At 32.8% G+C, this 17,296-nt stretch overlaps 1 protein-coding gene across 5 annotated transcripts in view; it reads right to left on the bottom strand.

Moving 5' to 3' along the window:
• The window catches only part of LOC112593041 (FH1/FH2 domain-containing protein 3), a 43,766-nt gene that overhangs the window by 1,300 nt on the left and 25,170 nt on the right, over positions 1-17,296 (bottom strand). For 4 of the 5 annotated variants that reach the window (XM_025337262.1, XM_025337261.1, XM_025337266.1 and 1 more), the window contains 17 exons: positions 9,483-9,592; positions 6,512-6,570; positions 6,086-6,153; positions 5,674-5,779; positions 5,368-5,574; positions 5,059-5,239; positions 4,857-4,979; positions 4,222-4,388; positions 3,838-3,966; positions 3,539-3,736; positions 3,164-3,471; positions 2,966-3,103; positions 2,442-2,600; positions 1,886-2,323; positions 1,654-1,796; positions 279-658; positions 47-190 (listed from right to left, as the gene is read on the bottom strand). In XM_025337262.1, the coding sequence (XP_025193047.1) occupies positions 47-190; positions 279-658; positions 1,654-1,796; positions 1,886-2,323; positions 2,442-2,600; positions 2,966-3,103; positions 3,164-3,471; positions 3,539-3,736; positions 3,838-3,966; positions 4,222-4,388; positions 4,857-4,979; positions 5,059-5,239; positions 5,368-5,574; positions 5,674-5,779; positions 6,086-6,153; positions 6,512-6,570; positions 9,483-9,592 (3,058 nt within the window). Of the gene's footprint in view, positions 1-46; positions 191-278; positions 659-1,653; positions 1,797-1,885; positions 2,324-2,441; positions 2,603-2,964; positions 3,104-3,163; positions 3,472-3,538; positions 3,737-3,837; positions 3,967-4,221; positions 4,389-4,856; positions 4,980-5,058; positions 5,240-5,367; positions 5,575-5,673; positions 5,780-6,085; positions 6,154-6,511; positions 6,571-9,482; positions 9,593-17,296 lie in introns of all 5 variants that reach the window. The other variant, XM_025337263.1, reaches the window with a different exon arrangement.

Below are 17,296 nucleotides of genomic sequence, written 5' to 3' on the forward strand. Positions count from 1 at the left end.
GTGTTGTTTTTGTAACCTGTCATATCGAAGTATGTCTCGTACTCACGTGATTTTCTATGAGCGTCTTTAGTTCTCTTACGTTCCCTCTGCGTGGTCCTCGTGTTTGCCCCAGTCGTGGCAGTGACTGTTTTCACCAGACTCTCGATCAGTTCGTCATCGTCGTTGCTCATGTGAACACCGTTCGTATTTCCTGCGCACGGGTCAACGGTCGATTTTCATTAAAATCATTAATTAATCCACCCAATTAGCAATCCTTCCTTATTTACTGCAATACTAACCCAATGAATGTCTGCACTGATTCCTCCACGAGAATACCCTGTTGTGCGAAGGGTCTTTATCCAACAGCTGTCTGAGTTCAGTGTCGGCGTCTTGTTTGTCGATTTTTCCGACTTCTGTTATCATCTTACCCCGTGTCTTATTCCTCTCTCGGTGGCTAGCCTTCTTGTGCAATTGCTGGATGACACGTTCTCTCGTGGTGCGGTATTCCAACGAAAACTCAGATACGATACGGCACAACTCGTTCGGCTTGGTGAGCTGGACTTTATGCAAAGGAATTCCAAGCCAGAGACAAAATTTGTTGAAACGATTCATAACGCGACGGTGGACTTTACCGAGCACCACAATACGTTCAGCGCAGTCGGCCAAAAACTCTGACATTCTAAGACATAATAGTCGTTATTAATTAAATTATTATCATTATTATTATTACTATTGCTACCTACTAATAATTAATATTAGAGTTGGCATTTAATATTCCAATACTTACTACACATGCGATATTACCCACTTAAAAATAACAAAACTATATGCGTTAAAAAAAAAAAAATGTATTTACATTTTTTTTTATTTGTGGACTTGCATATTTTTGCATTACTTATTATGGTAATTTAATTTTAAATTAATAAAAAATTTTAATTATAATGTAACATATTATATTTATCTAATTTATATTTTTAAAATGTTATTAGGTATAAAATACAGACTAAAAAATATCAATATTGTTGATCATAAATCTATGGCACAATCATCAAATTTAAATCTTAAATCATTGTTTTAAATTTTGATTCATAAGCTTTTTTATCATATGATAACTATTAAAATTTGTATAAGCCTTCAAATGAGCACTAAAAATGTTCATAACCATAAAACCATTAAAATATCTAAATATGCACTAAAAACTTAAAATATAAAAAAAGTTCTATCCTTAATAACCATTATTACAATTGTTATACGCATTAGAAAACTTTTTGAAAAATAAATTTAAAACACTCTTTTGTAAAAGTAAAGCTGTATTTAAATTATTTCAATAATTTTAAAAAAGTTAAAATTGTTCTGCCTAATTTAATTTAACTAATATGTTTATTATTTTACACATTTAATATACACTGTTATAATACTATTTACTATATTATTTTATCTAGAGTAAACTATTTAGACAATAATTTCATATCTGTCATTTAATAACTTAAATTTGTATTGACTAACGGAACTCTCTCAATCGCAATATAATGATTAGAGATCAGCCAAATATTATTATTATTTACGAGTATTATACAATTTTGTGTAATTTGTCGTTGGAATAAAGATATACTATTATTATTATTATCTATTATGCGCGATTGAAGTCTGTCATGTTGACTAGTAATGGCGTACTTAGATTTTATAGCAGTCGCCCCGTCGTGTTTACTAATCGTCTTTAAATGGTCGAAAGACGCCCTGCATTCTTGTTCCACTTTTGACAACGTCGCAGCTATTTCCCCAAAATCTACTCTTGATGCACGTGTAATAGCACCAATCTAGTTTAAAATAGTATAATACAATTTATTTTTATGTCTTTATATCATAATAATATACGCATTGGCTTCAATAAAAATTAAATAACTACCTCTGAGTATAAATCCGTGGAATCGGGAAACTTATCCATAACGATATGACACAAATGGTGGAGAAGAGAGTGCTTGTGCACGGTGTCTTTAACTTCTGGTACTTTAGCCAGGTATTCAATTTGAAAACCCTTGACTTCAGCTCCGTTCAAAAATATGCCTACTGACAGCAACGTGCCCAATATCGCCTTAAACGTACGATTCGTTTTTAATATTTCAATTCCCTGCATTAAATCCATAAGTGGTTCGGCGATCTCTTTTTCTACGTTCTCGTAATCTAATTTGAATGACCACAGTTTTAACCTAGCTGGAAGTTCAGATATCGACGCCAGTGTTAATAGGAACTGTTCAGCACTGCCAAGAGGCAAATCTGGACACGCAGATTGCGCCTCTTGAATTTTGTTTCGTTCTTCATCACTAGGAAGCATAGTCATGAGTTTCTGTACAAAAATAAAATTGATATAATTTTTATCGTAATTAATTAAACAATTATTGTGATTTGTTAAAATTTTGTATTGTGTTTGTGTACTCTTTTATCAATTTTCTTCAATTTATTACCTCTATTCCCTCTCGGTTTATGACTGTCGGATCCATTTTCAATATGGCCGCTTTGATGGATCGTGGTGGAGGTAATTTGGTCATGCCTATATTAATTGCATTTGATCGTTTCGGGTCCAATACAATTACTTCTTTTGTCTTATTAATTTCTTGTTGTTTCTAAACATTTAAATTGCAATAAGAATAGAACATTTTTACAAGCACCCGCCACCCCCTTTTAATTACAAGCATAAAAAAGCCTTACCTCCTGGAAAAATTTGTACAATCCACGTTTTTTTCGATTTGGTCGCATTAAAAACAAACAAAATATCATTAAAAGCTTCACAAAGTATTACCAAGCATAAATGCATAATATAATTTTAAGAGAACCATTATAATCATAAACCAAAATCCCATGTGTGTTACTATGGCATTACCCGAAACCATTTGTGAGGCGAAATGTACAGCATATTTTAATATTTCTTAATCGATTATTATTATTAATAATTATTAGATAAATAAAAAATAATATTATTATTGTTTACCTTAGTAATAAAATCTTTTGCTCGAGATTCAAATAAATGTTCGAGTTTATGAGTATCAACTTCGACGGGACTTAATTCTTCCCATAACAAACGTTCAGAGTTCAATTTTACTCTAGCAATAGGGTCATCTCTAACTTCCTGTAATTATTAGCATATTAAACAATTTTTATTTTAATATAAAAATCATATAATATATACCTTCCAAAATAGTTTAACAGTCTTTTTGGTTTTCTTCGCAACGTGTTGTTGCATGGGTGGTAGCATAGGACAAGGAGGTGGGGGTGGAGGAATACCTCCAAGTAATGAAGAAGACGCCAACACATCAGAATCGTCGTCAGAGTGTAGAGTAGAAAAATCTAAGTCGCATAACTGAAGAGAACGATCGCATTCACTTACTAATCTTTCCCATTGTAAATCAGTCTCGGTTTTTCTCGACATTATATCTAGAGCCGACTCCGACGTTGGACTTTTCACTACTTCATTTTTTGATTGAGATTTGGCAAGTCCTTTAAAACAAAACCATACGTATTTAAAAATACATAATGATTATTATAAAATGCATTAACTCAATACCTTCCATTGCTTTTGAAATTATTCCTCTCATATCGTCTAGAGGTGGAGCTAGTTTGGTAGGTGACTCATCCGGACTTCTTAAGTTTGTCAACTTTTGTGTTAAGTCTTTTACCGAGCTCTCTCTTTGAACTTGCGAGTCTCCATTACAAAAAGACAGGTTAAACGGATGTAATCCATTTTGACCTTCAGAACTTTCACCTAATAAATTGAAATAATTAATACAAAATACATTTATTGTATTTATCTTACCATACTTATTTTGCGTTGATAAATATAAAACATATACTAGTTATACATACCTTGGTCGTCGGTACTAGACCAATCTGGTCGAGCTATATTGTTCTTATACTGCTCGCGGAGCAAGCTCCGTTGTCTTTGAGCACGTTCTCTTCTTCTTTTTAAGCCAGGGGTCACTCCAGCGTCCTCACCTGATGCAAAGCGAAACAAACAAAAACGCTACACAACGACGGTAACAAATATTAACGCTTAAAGCTAAGCTGAATTAAGCAAAATAATTAACTATAGCATCAGAGGAAATAATTATAATGTATAGGTATAATTTATGTTTGTTTTAAAAAAATTCAAAACCAACTCAAAAACTAAAAATTAAATATAAATATTAAATTGGTTAGACAAGTCGAAACAATAATAAAACAAATTCTTAAATATTTAACAACGCTTACCAGGATGAGGTAATTTGTTTGTTTTTGGTAAAGGTGGATTTATATCGAGTCTTTCCATAAGTAAAGGCATTTGAACACATGTGTTACCGGCTGAGTGTCTTCTAGATTTTCTTCTGTCTACCGAATCTAATGATGAATTCAATGATTTTCTATTTCTTAGCGTTTTTCTGAAAAACAAACATAATGTATAAACATATATAATATTAAACGCGTTTTTGTAGAACGGGAGATTAGCTTTAAGTTGTTTTTTTTTTTATTTCATTACATTTCACACCTTTTTGATTAAATAATGATATATAATAATATATTTTAATTTATACTCGTATTACAAAAGGTTTAATATTAAATTTAAATTAAGCATGAATAATAAAAAAATAAAAAATATACGCATAAGGTATACTTCATTTTTGTTTATAATTAAACAATAACCTTTGATTGAATTTACATATTCTAAGTTGTTTTACGAGTATAACATTTGGTATTTTCATTTTATACAGACCGCTATTCGCCGCGGTCGTACGTATACTAAATTGTAAGAAACGGCGAATATCGACCGTACCATATCTTTATCACATTATCGGTATCCCGAACAATGTGTATACATTTTTTTTTTCAAAATATCCTGTTCCGCTCACCTGATTGAATGGTCTACTCTGATCGGAGTAGATTTGTTATCTCCATCTTCGTGTTGCAGAACGACTTCATAAATCTGAAGTTGTCTGAGAAGATCGAGCTCGGTTCCCGGCTTCGACATGTACCTGTAAATCAGACAACGTTTATATAGCGTGCGCCGCTGTGATAACAATATACGTATAATATGTGCAGTTCGCGTCTCACTTCTGTATGACTTGTTCCATTCCCTGTTCCTCGATGGAATCGACTTGATCGTAATACGTGTCTTGATCCGGTATACCGTTCAACGTCTTGTTGATTAACGTCATCGCGTACACCAACAGTTCGGTGTCGACCATATCGGGCTCGGTGAGCAGTTTCATGACGTTACTCCACAGCGGAGTGCCTGGCGGGGAAAATAAACACGATAAGACGGACACGCGCAATACGACACGGACGATGGCGGCGGGGCGAGATAACATTATATAACACAAACGTATATACATTTAACACTTTACGTGTGTCGGTCATTACCGTTGGATTGGTGCACTGCGAGCACGGCTTGTATGAAAATCAAACAGTTGGACTCGACGTACTCGATGAACACCAGCAGCAGCTTCAGCGCGGTCTTGACGACCAAACGGAATCTGGACGTGAGCAACGAGTATAGCCATTGAATGGTCGGGTTGTCTTCGATGACGCCGTTCATGCCGTCGACGTACAACATCACTTGCCCGAGTGCTGTGAATCGCAAAAACGGTCAAACGTTATATTATTATTATTATTATTATTATTATTATTTCGTTTTTGGGCGTTCGCAAACGGTTTCGAGCGGGATACCTCTCAATATGTAGTTTTGATAGTTCTGGTCGACGTCCGATCCCAGCTTGATGAGACACCGCAGCCCGTCGTTCTGTATGAACTCGTGGACCAAATCCTTATCCTCCTGCGACACATACACACACACACACACATCATATATTATTATATATTTAGCGTGATGTTACAATAGCGTTTCGGCTGTCGTCGCGGCGCGGCGCACGGGGCGCCCGGACAATGGCCCGGGCCTGTTTACATTGCTAATCACTATAACGTATTACATGCAACAATGTATAATATAATGTACGGTATACAAACACGCGGGGCAAACAGTTTCTCTAAACCTTGAAACGCTCGTGCCCCTGGCGGACACGCGCACAAAAGAATTATCATTGTTATACGGTGTGTTCTCCGCCGAGTCGTGGTCTCTCACCTGAAATATGTGCTTGAGCGCGAACAAACACCTCCGGAGCTCTTTGCCTTCGGAGTTCATCAGTTTGTCTGCAAAATAATAAAAACGACAACAATTTTAATAACGAGAAAATGAGGAGAAGGAGGAGGAGGAGGGGGGGAGGAGAAGCAGAAGAAAAATAAAACCGAGAAGAAATAAAAGGTCACGATTTTTCTATCCGTGGGTACGGGAGCGATTATCGCCCGCGTGTTCGTCATTATTCGTTACATATTTTTATTGTACCCCATAACGTGTCCTATTCACGCGGACGTACGAGCACATAAGGTACGGCCAATACGAGTTGCGCTATTAACTCGCTTTAAATAACGTCAGTTTCAGACAATATGAAAAACCACTCGACCGTACATAACGAATTTCGCCTGTTTACAATATTTATGGGATACTTACCGATTATAGTGTGTACTTTGACTGACAACTGCGTGCGCAAGACAATCGAGTTTCTTTTACTGGAATAAAATAAAATTAATATATATATATTATATATGTGATAAATAATTTTTAATAATACGAACAATAGTAATAATATATGGTTAAAAAATGACAGCGAATACTGCGTTGTTCTTTCATGCGCAAACAAAACATATATATATATATATATATTATCGTTTTAATTGAGCCATCGTTTTTATAATGTCATAATATATCCTACCGCGGTATTTCCGCAAAAGGAACGTACCTATACTCTCTTTAGATAGAAAACTTTAAACTGTAACTGATAAAAAAAAATTGTAAGGCATGAGGTGAAAGAGGCCATCATGTCAAACAATTACCGTGGGATACAGAATATTATGTTTTTTGAACAGCCCGAAATCGTGACTCAAATAAAAACCCGATCCGACTTTTAGATCTAAACGTTTGTTGAATTTTTCTCTTGGGTAACTGCAACCCGTGTCGAAGGCGATAACGCAATAATAGCTCTCATTTATTTAGTTTTCTTTTTTTCAACCAAGTATCCATATCGATCTTAATCTGTCTTCACATAACGGTGTTTTATTTCTTTGTCATGATTAGAATTCTCTGTTAAAACTATGACAGATTTTTTTTAGCTCCGTTGTATTTGTCGTATTTGATGGGACACGGTGACTAAATAATAACAGTAAAATGAGTTCACAGTACATTAAGTAAATATTTAGTTAAATACTACAAACAAATAATTGTTTTATGAAATTGATAATCAAACAGGTACTCTTTGAGTTGTTATTGGTCGAAGTTTTGTTAAACGGTCTTAAAAAAAAAAAATAACTTTTAATCTAAACTAAATATTAAAAATACGTTTTCAAAAATCTAAAATAAATATTAAAGAGCCTACTTTAGAACTAGTTACCGAGAACAAAATATGACGTGTTATTTTACTGATTATATATTTTATTTGACTGCTGCATGTTGTCACGCGAGCTTATTGTACAATTTTTTTTTCACCAGCTAACGAAATCAATTTACTTTCAAATAATAATTATTATGTTATGACAACTGATCCCCATAACGCTACAAATATTAAACATTCTTCATCCTCGCTGTTCTAAAAAGTTTCTCATAATATTATTTAACTATCTTATTTACATAGTTAATCACATGATGTACACATTTATTATATGTAAGGAACAATATATAAATGAACTGATATTAAATTAAAAATATAGAATTCTACTGAAATATTCTCATGTAATAAATATATTTTACACAATTTTTGTTGAATGTAAGAACATATTTATTAATATAATTGTACGATAATATTGATTAAGAATCGACAAATAAATATTTATAACGTTTATTGAAATAAATTTATTTCTTATTAAAATGTATAATACCTTTACCTATTAAAATATGTCCAAACAATCAAAGGGAGTGCCTGTATTATTATTTCTATTTTTCAAGTACAACATGTTCAAATAAAATATTTTAAAAGTATGTAATTGGTATTAAATATTTATGACTAATATAATTATAACATGTTTCGTAAATAAATAAATAAATTGACTTTTGATAGTTATCTATCAGATATTCTTTGTAAAAAGAAAAAAAGAAATATTTAGTAAAAAATTAAAACCAAAAGTATATTATAAACAATTTAATTTATCTGTTTAAGAATATAATTTATGATCCTCACTAAAGTAAATATCAACTCAACAAGCAGAAATATAACTTTTTCTTTTTATATGTCACTCTTTCTCACAAATAAGATATACCGTCTTAAACTTTGAACCTATTATCTATTATGTCACTCACAAATAATATTTTAGTCTTTTTTTTATTGAAAATTGAATAGGTATGCGATTTTTGGCGAAAAAACTTATCTAAAATAATCTTTATAATATGAAAAACGTGTTGTTGGTCAATTAAAAAAAAAAAAACTATTCAAGTATTTATATATCTTTAAGCGTATATATAACGTGGTCTAGCCAATAAGAATTATTATGTATTTATCATATTATCTAATGAAATACAAGCGTGGGAAAATATATAGTTACATTCCAACTCTATCGTTCCGTTTAAACTAAGTTTAAATCATCTTTTAAAAAAAATCTCAAAACTCTATTGAAATAAAAAACAATGTTTAAATATTTTTTAAGGTAACTTCAAATTGATAATCGGTATATCATCTAAGAACATTTAGAACCAAAATTTAAGTTTAATCTAACCTAACCTAACCTAATCTAATCTATCGGTATTACTTATTTATTGTACGTATTTAAAGAAACTTTGTGTGATTTTAATTTTGTGTAAAAAAATTGTTTTTATCACCTCATACATAAGTGATATTAATTTTTAGCGCATTCAACCACAATCAATCATTCCTCCCCTCCCCCCTAATAATATTCAATTGCTTAAACCTACAAAAAATTTACCATATTTAATAGAATACGATTAACCTGTATAGAGTTACTACACTAATTACTCGTATCACGAATAATTGAGTACATATTTTGAGCACATCTATTATAAAACGAAAAAGAAAACACAGTTAGGTGAAATGCCTATACCTACCTATATAGTTGTCTATATATGCCTATATCATAATTCCTAATAAGGTTTAATATATATCTAATAATAACGTTTAGATAATAATAACGTTTGTCCGAACGCATTCGGATATGACTGTCACGATCCAGAAAACATCCTTCGTTACTGGTAACTATAATTGTATATTATATTATAATCGGTATCATCGGCAATCAACCCCGACAACGGTGATATGGATCATTTAACCAATAATATTATACTTCATATTGCGGATTGTCGAGCAGGTTTCGATATATATATATATAAACAATGTTACTTGGCTCGTGATAAAAAACAATCGCCTAAATTATGTATTAACGGCGTATATTATCGGTTAAGACATGTAATGTATACTTACTCGTTTTGAAATCCTTCGAATTCCTCCGGTTGCTCAGAAATGGACGCCTCCATGTCTAGGTAAGATCCGAAATCGCCGTCCTTATACAGCTGCAAGGCGGCGTCGTCCAACTGAGAAGAAAAAAAAAACGGTACAACGTGAAATATTTTAGTATGATTGTGACGAACCTAACACCACCGCGCCGGGACGCGTAACGGCGACGAGTCCGCGCGGATGAAACGGTCGCGCAACGACGGCGGTGCGATTCGGAACGGGTGTGGACCGCACCAGCGGTATAGTATAGTATGCTCAAGGTACATTATAATGATATTACGATACATGCATAGGAGGCGGCGTGCTTCCGACGGGATGTGACACGGAACGCGGTGACGACATTATACATGGGTAATAATAAGTACCTGCCCCGCATTAAAGTCACCGGCATCACCGGCACACACGGCGCACCGGCACAGAGGCGAGCGCGGGCGGTGGTAACTGTCGAGGAGGGGCCGTTGCCGGTCACGGTCGATCGGCGTGTGTGACGATGCGCGGGGCGGGGGAGGATTCTGTGCGCGGTTAATGAGGTCGGGAACCGACCACGATTCGCGACGGTAATTATTAACGGGCCAAAGGTCCGTGAACCTAAACCGGCCGACTACGACGTCGACGGATCTGGATCGTATACTATTCACGATCCTGCTGCAGTTTTGTCACAACACCACGCGATCACGGAAATGTAGGTGCGCGTGGGCTCTAGGGATGGGGAAGGGGATAAGAAAAGTTTTATCGTCCTTTTTATTATATTGTTCTTCCGCTGTTTTCACTATAGCACACCCCCGCGCAACCTGCACCTTGTGAACCACCCGACCGTGAAACGACTCTGTATACAATATTACATTGTCTTGTCGTATAACGATGATGGTCATTGTCGTCGCGTTATAAATTGTTATTGTTTAGAACCTAAGTATTTTATCATGATATATATATTATTTACAGCGACTATTTTGGAAACAACGCGGAACGACTGCGAATCGGAAGAAAGAGACGTTGGTGTGCAGACGGCGAAAATACCTACGTCGCGGCGATCGCCTGAAATGGTAATTATTTGGTAAAAATCACGTACCGGAAACGTCACCTGCGGATTCTCAATTTCCTTAAGTACGTTTTAACGCACGTCGTGATGACATACTTTAGTGCGACAAGTAAGGGGTAGATTAATTTCGATTACTTGAGAGTCCGTTGAGACGGCGGTTAGAATGACTTGCAAATGTCACACATTAAGTGCAGATACTGCAGATTATATATCTACAAGATAATACTTAAATTTGTTAATTTCTACATTGCATAGCTTTTAAAAGTCATAGGTAAAACTTTAAATAATAGCAGACAAACGTTAGACCATACTCAAATATTAAATTATACCAGTGACTAATAGTAAACCATTGCGATAAATTATTTAGTGGTATTAATAAAAGAGTTATATTAAAATTTTATAAATATTGGCTTCAACCTTTATTATTGTATGTAATTAACTTAAATTTGAGAAGATAAAAAGAAACCTCCCATCTATAGTTTATAGTGTAAAATAGTCATGATTTCAATTAAAACCTCTCCTGTAGTTTCCAAAAATTTATACATATGAAACAGTGTTCTTCAGTCTTACACCGAGAAAAATTAACAACGGCAACCGGTGATCGTCTGGTCCAATTGTAGACTAACGATTAAGTACATATTATTTGTGTAATTATCTTAATTACTATTATCATTATTACAGCACGAACGAAATATTCGCCCACTTTTGTACTTTTGTAAGACGTCATCGAACCAAAGTTATTTATTGTTATAAGAGTTTTATTGTAATAAATTATATTATAATATTATTAGTTATATTTTTAAAAAATATTATTTTTCTTTTCATTTAGTACCAACGCGCTGCGCATTGGAACTAAATACAAAATGATAAAATAAACATCACTACGCGTTTACAAAGTAATATATAGATGTTTTTATGCAAATTATTTTCTCGTAGAACTATTGGATAATCTAAAATTGGTTCAAAATCGACTTCCCCTAGCGCGCTCTACGACAGATTTCGAAATTATTATGGCGTTTAATAGTATTATACTTGTATCACAAATAAACGTAGTTATTACGACGTTGTTTACCACTGTCGTCGTTTGAACAGTATAATCGTGTAAACGACGTGAAGATCACGTCATAATATGTATACACCACGAGAGACGGACGTCTGTGCAAGCGCGCGAACAAGAGATAGATACACGACGACTGAGGACGAGCGGGACAATCGGCGTTCGCCATCGCACGCGCGTGCCCATTTATACAATAATAATAATATATATAGTCCGTATTCGAATTCAATCGCCGATCGCGATCGCCGATAAAGCGCGGTTAAAGAATCGGAGTATTATTTTATTAAACACGACGGCCGACAGCCGCCGCACTATTTTAAATGATCAACGCCGCCTACCATGTAGATGATCACCGGCCGGTTTAATGTTTAATGTGTGTACCAATAGACGTAATAATATGACGCACTCGAGCGGTGAAACCCAAAAGCGCAAATCGTCGATTTTTTACGATAGACCAAAAGCGCAAATTCGTTGTTTGCTTTTGTTCCTTAGTAATGGGATAAAACGCAAAAAATAAATATTGTAAAATTAGGTACTAGTTATTAAATTTATTTGAAAAACTATACGTTTTAATTGGATATACTTATAGCAGTTCTATAGCTCAAAAATACATCAATAGTGATCGAGTTCAGTTGAAGTTTAGTACGTATTATCGTAACGAATCACGGTGGAAATTGATAATCATTTAAAATAACTATATATATAATACGTACACTATAAACTATTATATCCAACTTATAAAATACACTTTAGTTTTGTAAAATTTAATTGCGTTTACGGAATATTTATTTTTGCGCTTTTACGTTTGTGTCATATTTTGCGCTTATGGACTACATCCCACTTGTGTTGCATACGCGCGGCGCATACCTACCGATTTTTTGAATTAACAAAAGTCCCGCATTTCTCGCGATTTTCACGTGTGTTATGACCTGGTACGACTGCGCGCGAATATTAGTTTTTTACCACCGGCGAATCACGATACGATATTATATTGGTCGTGATAAATCTCCGGTTTAAATATGAGTTATTATAATGCATAGGGAGCACAAACAAATTCCAGACGCGCATAATGCAGCGGGTAACGACGTTTTTAACTCTATAAAATACGATAACAATAATAATTATAACGTTGTGGAAAAACATTGATTGATGGATGCGTGAAATATATTTCATTATAATTCAATAGCTGAGGGTTATCTCGACTTTGACGTTATTGAAGTGTACATAAACGGTGCACGTGCGTTTATATAGTATATTACAATGATTAATGATTGACGGACGCACGCGCGCGCGGAGAGTAAAATACATAATATAATCTCAAAGCTAAATCGTTTCAATACACCGAAAAGTAAAGTAAGTATACGTATAATAATGTATAGGTATTAGGTACCTATACTTATTGGACTTACGCGGTATGTTTTAATGTTCCGTATTGGGGAATTTTATGTTTTCAAGTCGTTCGATTTAGTGTCTTAATATGCGCGTAATGTAACGTCAATTGTACGCGCCACGCTGTATAATTTGCGTTCACCGTTATTGCGTTATTACAGCCGCGAGAATAGCAATTTGAAGGCATAAACAGTTTTTTTTTTGGGGGGGGGAGTCTAACCATCGTCCAAATATATACTTTTTAAAGTGCTGTATAAATCTTTAAAAATGACACATATATTATGGTCATTAGGTATATACATTTATACATGCGTATGTCATTAAAAAACAATTTGTACATTAATGCATTTAGCCACACCACGTACGAAATTAACGCGAGTAAAAAAACATAGAAACGATAATAATCGAGAAAATGTTCGCCAATGTCAAGCGCCCCCCGTTCAAGTAAGTATTATTATCTTATATATGTATATAAATGTAACCATTCAAGGCGTAGGTATCTAATGCGTACCTATAGGTACATATAGGTACCTCCTAAACGTAAAAAAAATATGCACCTATACACAGTCAACCGCGAAAGATTGACTAGCGCTGCGGATCAACATTTTAAAGAGCATTTTTCAAAATAGGAACCTATTTAACCGGTGTACACTGCCGCGTGTCCTTTCGAAACGCCTGTACCGTCTGTAGCTTACGCACGTATAGACCGCGATAACGTCCAATTATTAACAAATGCACTTCAATAGATGCAGCGCATGTCCGCCCAGCTATAACTATCGACACGCGCACGCTGTACGCCTATAAAATATAATACTATCGCGACTGTACAAATCTCGGCGTGTTATTATTGTCAATGGATCCGAACTCGATCGGTGAACACGATAATACGTAATGTCTGCGCGTAGAGGACAGAGACACGACTATTCCGTATATTATATGATATTCTACATTTCTACGCCGTATGAACCTATTCGAATCGATATCAAAACTAATGATTATATATAAATATAGGCAAAACCAATTAGATCGTTTAATGGACGCGTATAGCTACATATTATATTTATATTGTGCTTAAACACGACTGAAGTCTTCAACTCGACCGACTAAAGTACAAAAGTTTAATTACTATTGTCTATTATATTGTCAACGTGAGTTGTGACTCCTGTGCGTATTTGTGATAATATACGACATCGATACGGTTTTGAATAATCGCTACTTCAAACAAATGCGCAGCGTATAATATACAACGTGTTTTACTTAAACAGTAACACGATAATAATTTCAGCCGGACGACTATAAATACGATTGAAACGGCTATTTTTGACGAAATCAGAGAGTTGGATACTGAAATACAAATTTTGAGCCAACTTTCAAAATTATTGGGAAATAACTTTGATATATATATTTCAATGTGCGCAATGCGCATTCGCAATGGAACTTATATTTTTTTCCAATCCAATTTTGTTCAAGTCATTAATTACACGAGTGAAACTTCTATTTATAAATTTATTGATTTACTGGAGAAATTTAAAGTTTAAACAATAATGGATATTTATTTTTTTTTTTTCATAAATGAAAAAAATTGGAACACGTCTGATAGTAAATTGTCAACTGATAAATATTATTATTTGATTTCATACGTATCTTGTCATCGGTCACTTTTATATTGCAACATCTCAACATTAAAGTAATAGTTTTGCTGACTTAAGTCAAATTTTCTGCATTACAGATAAACCCTCTTTTCAATAGAAAAATTTAAATTGCTACAATTTAACTATAAAGAAAAGTAAAAAAAAAGTTATTTATCAGGACTACTTGGAAAAATAGAACTATTTTAATTTGGTAATATGAATTATTATTTTAAAAAATACAAGGTTTAATGCGAATCATACATATATCTACCAAATCAAAAGGGTAAATTTTAGAATATTGATCTAAAATTTGTATTTTAGTATTCTCTGTTTTCGTTAAAATTTTCCCCATTTTATTCTAAGGTCAATCAATTGATATACTTTGTTATTTCATGTTACTATATTTAAGTGAATCACACTGTATAATGTACATACATACTATATACACAAGCACTCCCATACGTGCAGCTTTCTATAACTTGTGGTAATAATAAAATTCCATTAGGTGTTGCTCAATTCACAGTCGAAATGATAATATTTTAAAATACCCACATGCGTGATCGTTCTAAATCAATCGTATGTGTATTATAATGTACATTGTATATTATGCATGATTAATATAATTATACCTAGGTACTATACACGAGAATAAAATCATTGATGTCGAGGAGACTTTAATGAACGGATATATAATAATTATAAGTTTTAATTAAGTACTTCTTATGATATACTCGTATAATGCTTTGAAATATGCTTATTATTTAAAAAAAAAAAAAAAAAAAAAAAAAAAAACAATTATTTAGTTACTAAATTCATACAATTTATTACAATCTTATGAAATTGACTGAATCAGTGAAAATTAAGTATGCCCAACAATATACATTTATTTCTACTTTTTACCTATTACATATATATTATACTGCAGTTAAAAACAAATAAAATGCAGTGACAAGAATTTCTTGATAAAAACATACTTCTATATTAAATTTTTTGATTTAATTGTAAGTGATAATACAAGATTTCAATCAGCATAATATAAATATAGCTAAGGATGGATCTTAAATTTTATAACCCATAAACTTGCGATATCCACAATGACCTAAAACTAAACCGACCGCTCAAGATTTCCATCTTCAAATAATATATATACAATATACATAAGTATGCGTTTATGCCAATAATATGATAATATATTAACATGGTCGTACCTGTTCATTGAAATTTTAAATATATCTAGAAAGTTCAAATATACAGAAAATTTATAACATAAACACTTAACGTGTAGATCGGTTATTATTATTATTATTATTATTATGGCACACGTAATTTTATTAAATTTATTAATTAATAATTGTATATACAAGCGAATACTTTTACAGGTAGATTAAGCCAGTTACATGTGAAGAATTTAAATTGTATAAATGAAAGACGAAATTAAATTAAATTGAATGATACATTATTATTTGTCAATGATCTACACTAAAAAAGTAAAATAGTATACTTATTAAGTAAATTTCACAAGTCATATTTTTAAATGTTTGTATAAATTATAGTATTTTTTAAATATTAATTTTTTTAAGGTATTCCTATAATCCTATATAATATGTGTGTAAAATACAATTTGCAAGACTTATAAAATATGTATTACAATATTCATATATTTTATTTTATTTTGGTCAACTAGTCAGAATGACTCAAGAGTTTTATACTTAATAATTTGTAAGTTCTTTTAGAATTCCGAAATAAACTGAAACTTGTCATTAAAGAAAATTATAATGCATATACTTTACTTTTATAAAAATTATATATTACGTTGTTATGATAATATAAACAATTAATTGTACTATACAAAAACATATTTTTTAAATTTTTAATAACAGTACATTATACATGGTATTAAAATAATTTGAAGAAAATATTAGTTAGCCATTTTTTTATAGCAATTTAATTAATTATAATACATGTGTAACACAAAAAAATCGTAAAATGTTTGCATAGATCTTATAGATGATATATCATTATCGTGTTTTATACCATGTTAAATTATAGTCCTCAATACCATACAATTATATTCAAAATACACCTAAAAATATGAGATGTAACCAAGAAAATCATTCATTTTTCTATGTTCATAATCTACAAAAATATAAAGCAATATTTTGTTTAATATTTTGCTAAATAAATCGAAATTGGATGTAAAGTACAAGCAATTTTGCCGATCAAACAACAGCTACTTTATTTAAAGCATATCTATCTACCCACATAATAAAAACAACCGCACCCAAAAGACTCGGTGGCATTTACACCAGCTTTGAGCTATAATTTTGGAGCATATCCTGTGACTGCAGGATTGCAAAAAATTTCCTTTTCGATGACATAAACAACGATCCGAGTAAATCGGGTAAAGACTCTAACTGTAAGTACTCACTAAAATTAAACATATTATGTATATAAATAAACATTATTTACACGCATAGGTACACCTAATAAGTAAGTTAATCTGACGGTATTGTATATACGTACAAGGTCATTACGATCCGCCGAGAAAGACCGTCGATGTTACGACGTTTACGTCCACAAGAACGACGGTCGTGCGTTGGCAGCCCAAAGGGGGCGTGATTCTAATAATGTGTTCCGGTTACACAGTCTGGCAGGTTCTATAGAT

The sequence above is a fragment of the Melanaphis sacchari genome, unplaced genomic scaffold (genome assembly GCF_002803265.2).
Source record: "Melanaphis sacchari strain LSU unplaced genomic scaffold, SCAv2.0 Contig19_pilon_pilon, whole genome shotgun sequence".
NCBI classification, from domain to species: Eukaryota; Metazoa; Arthropoda; class Insecta; order Hemiptera; family Aphididae; genus Melanaphis; species Melanaphis sacchari.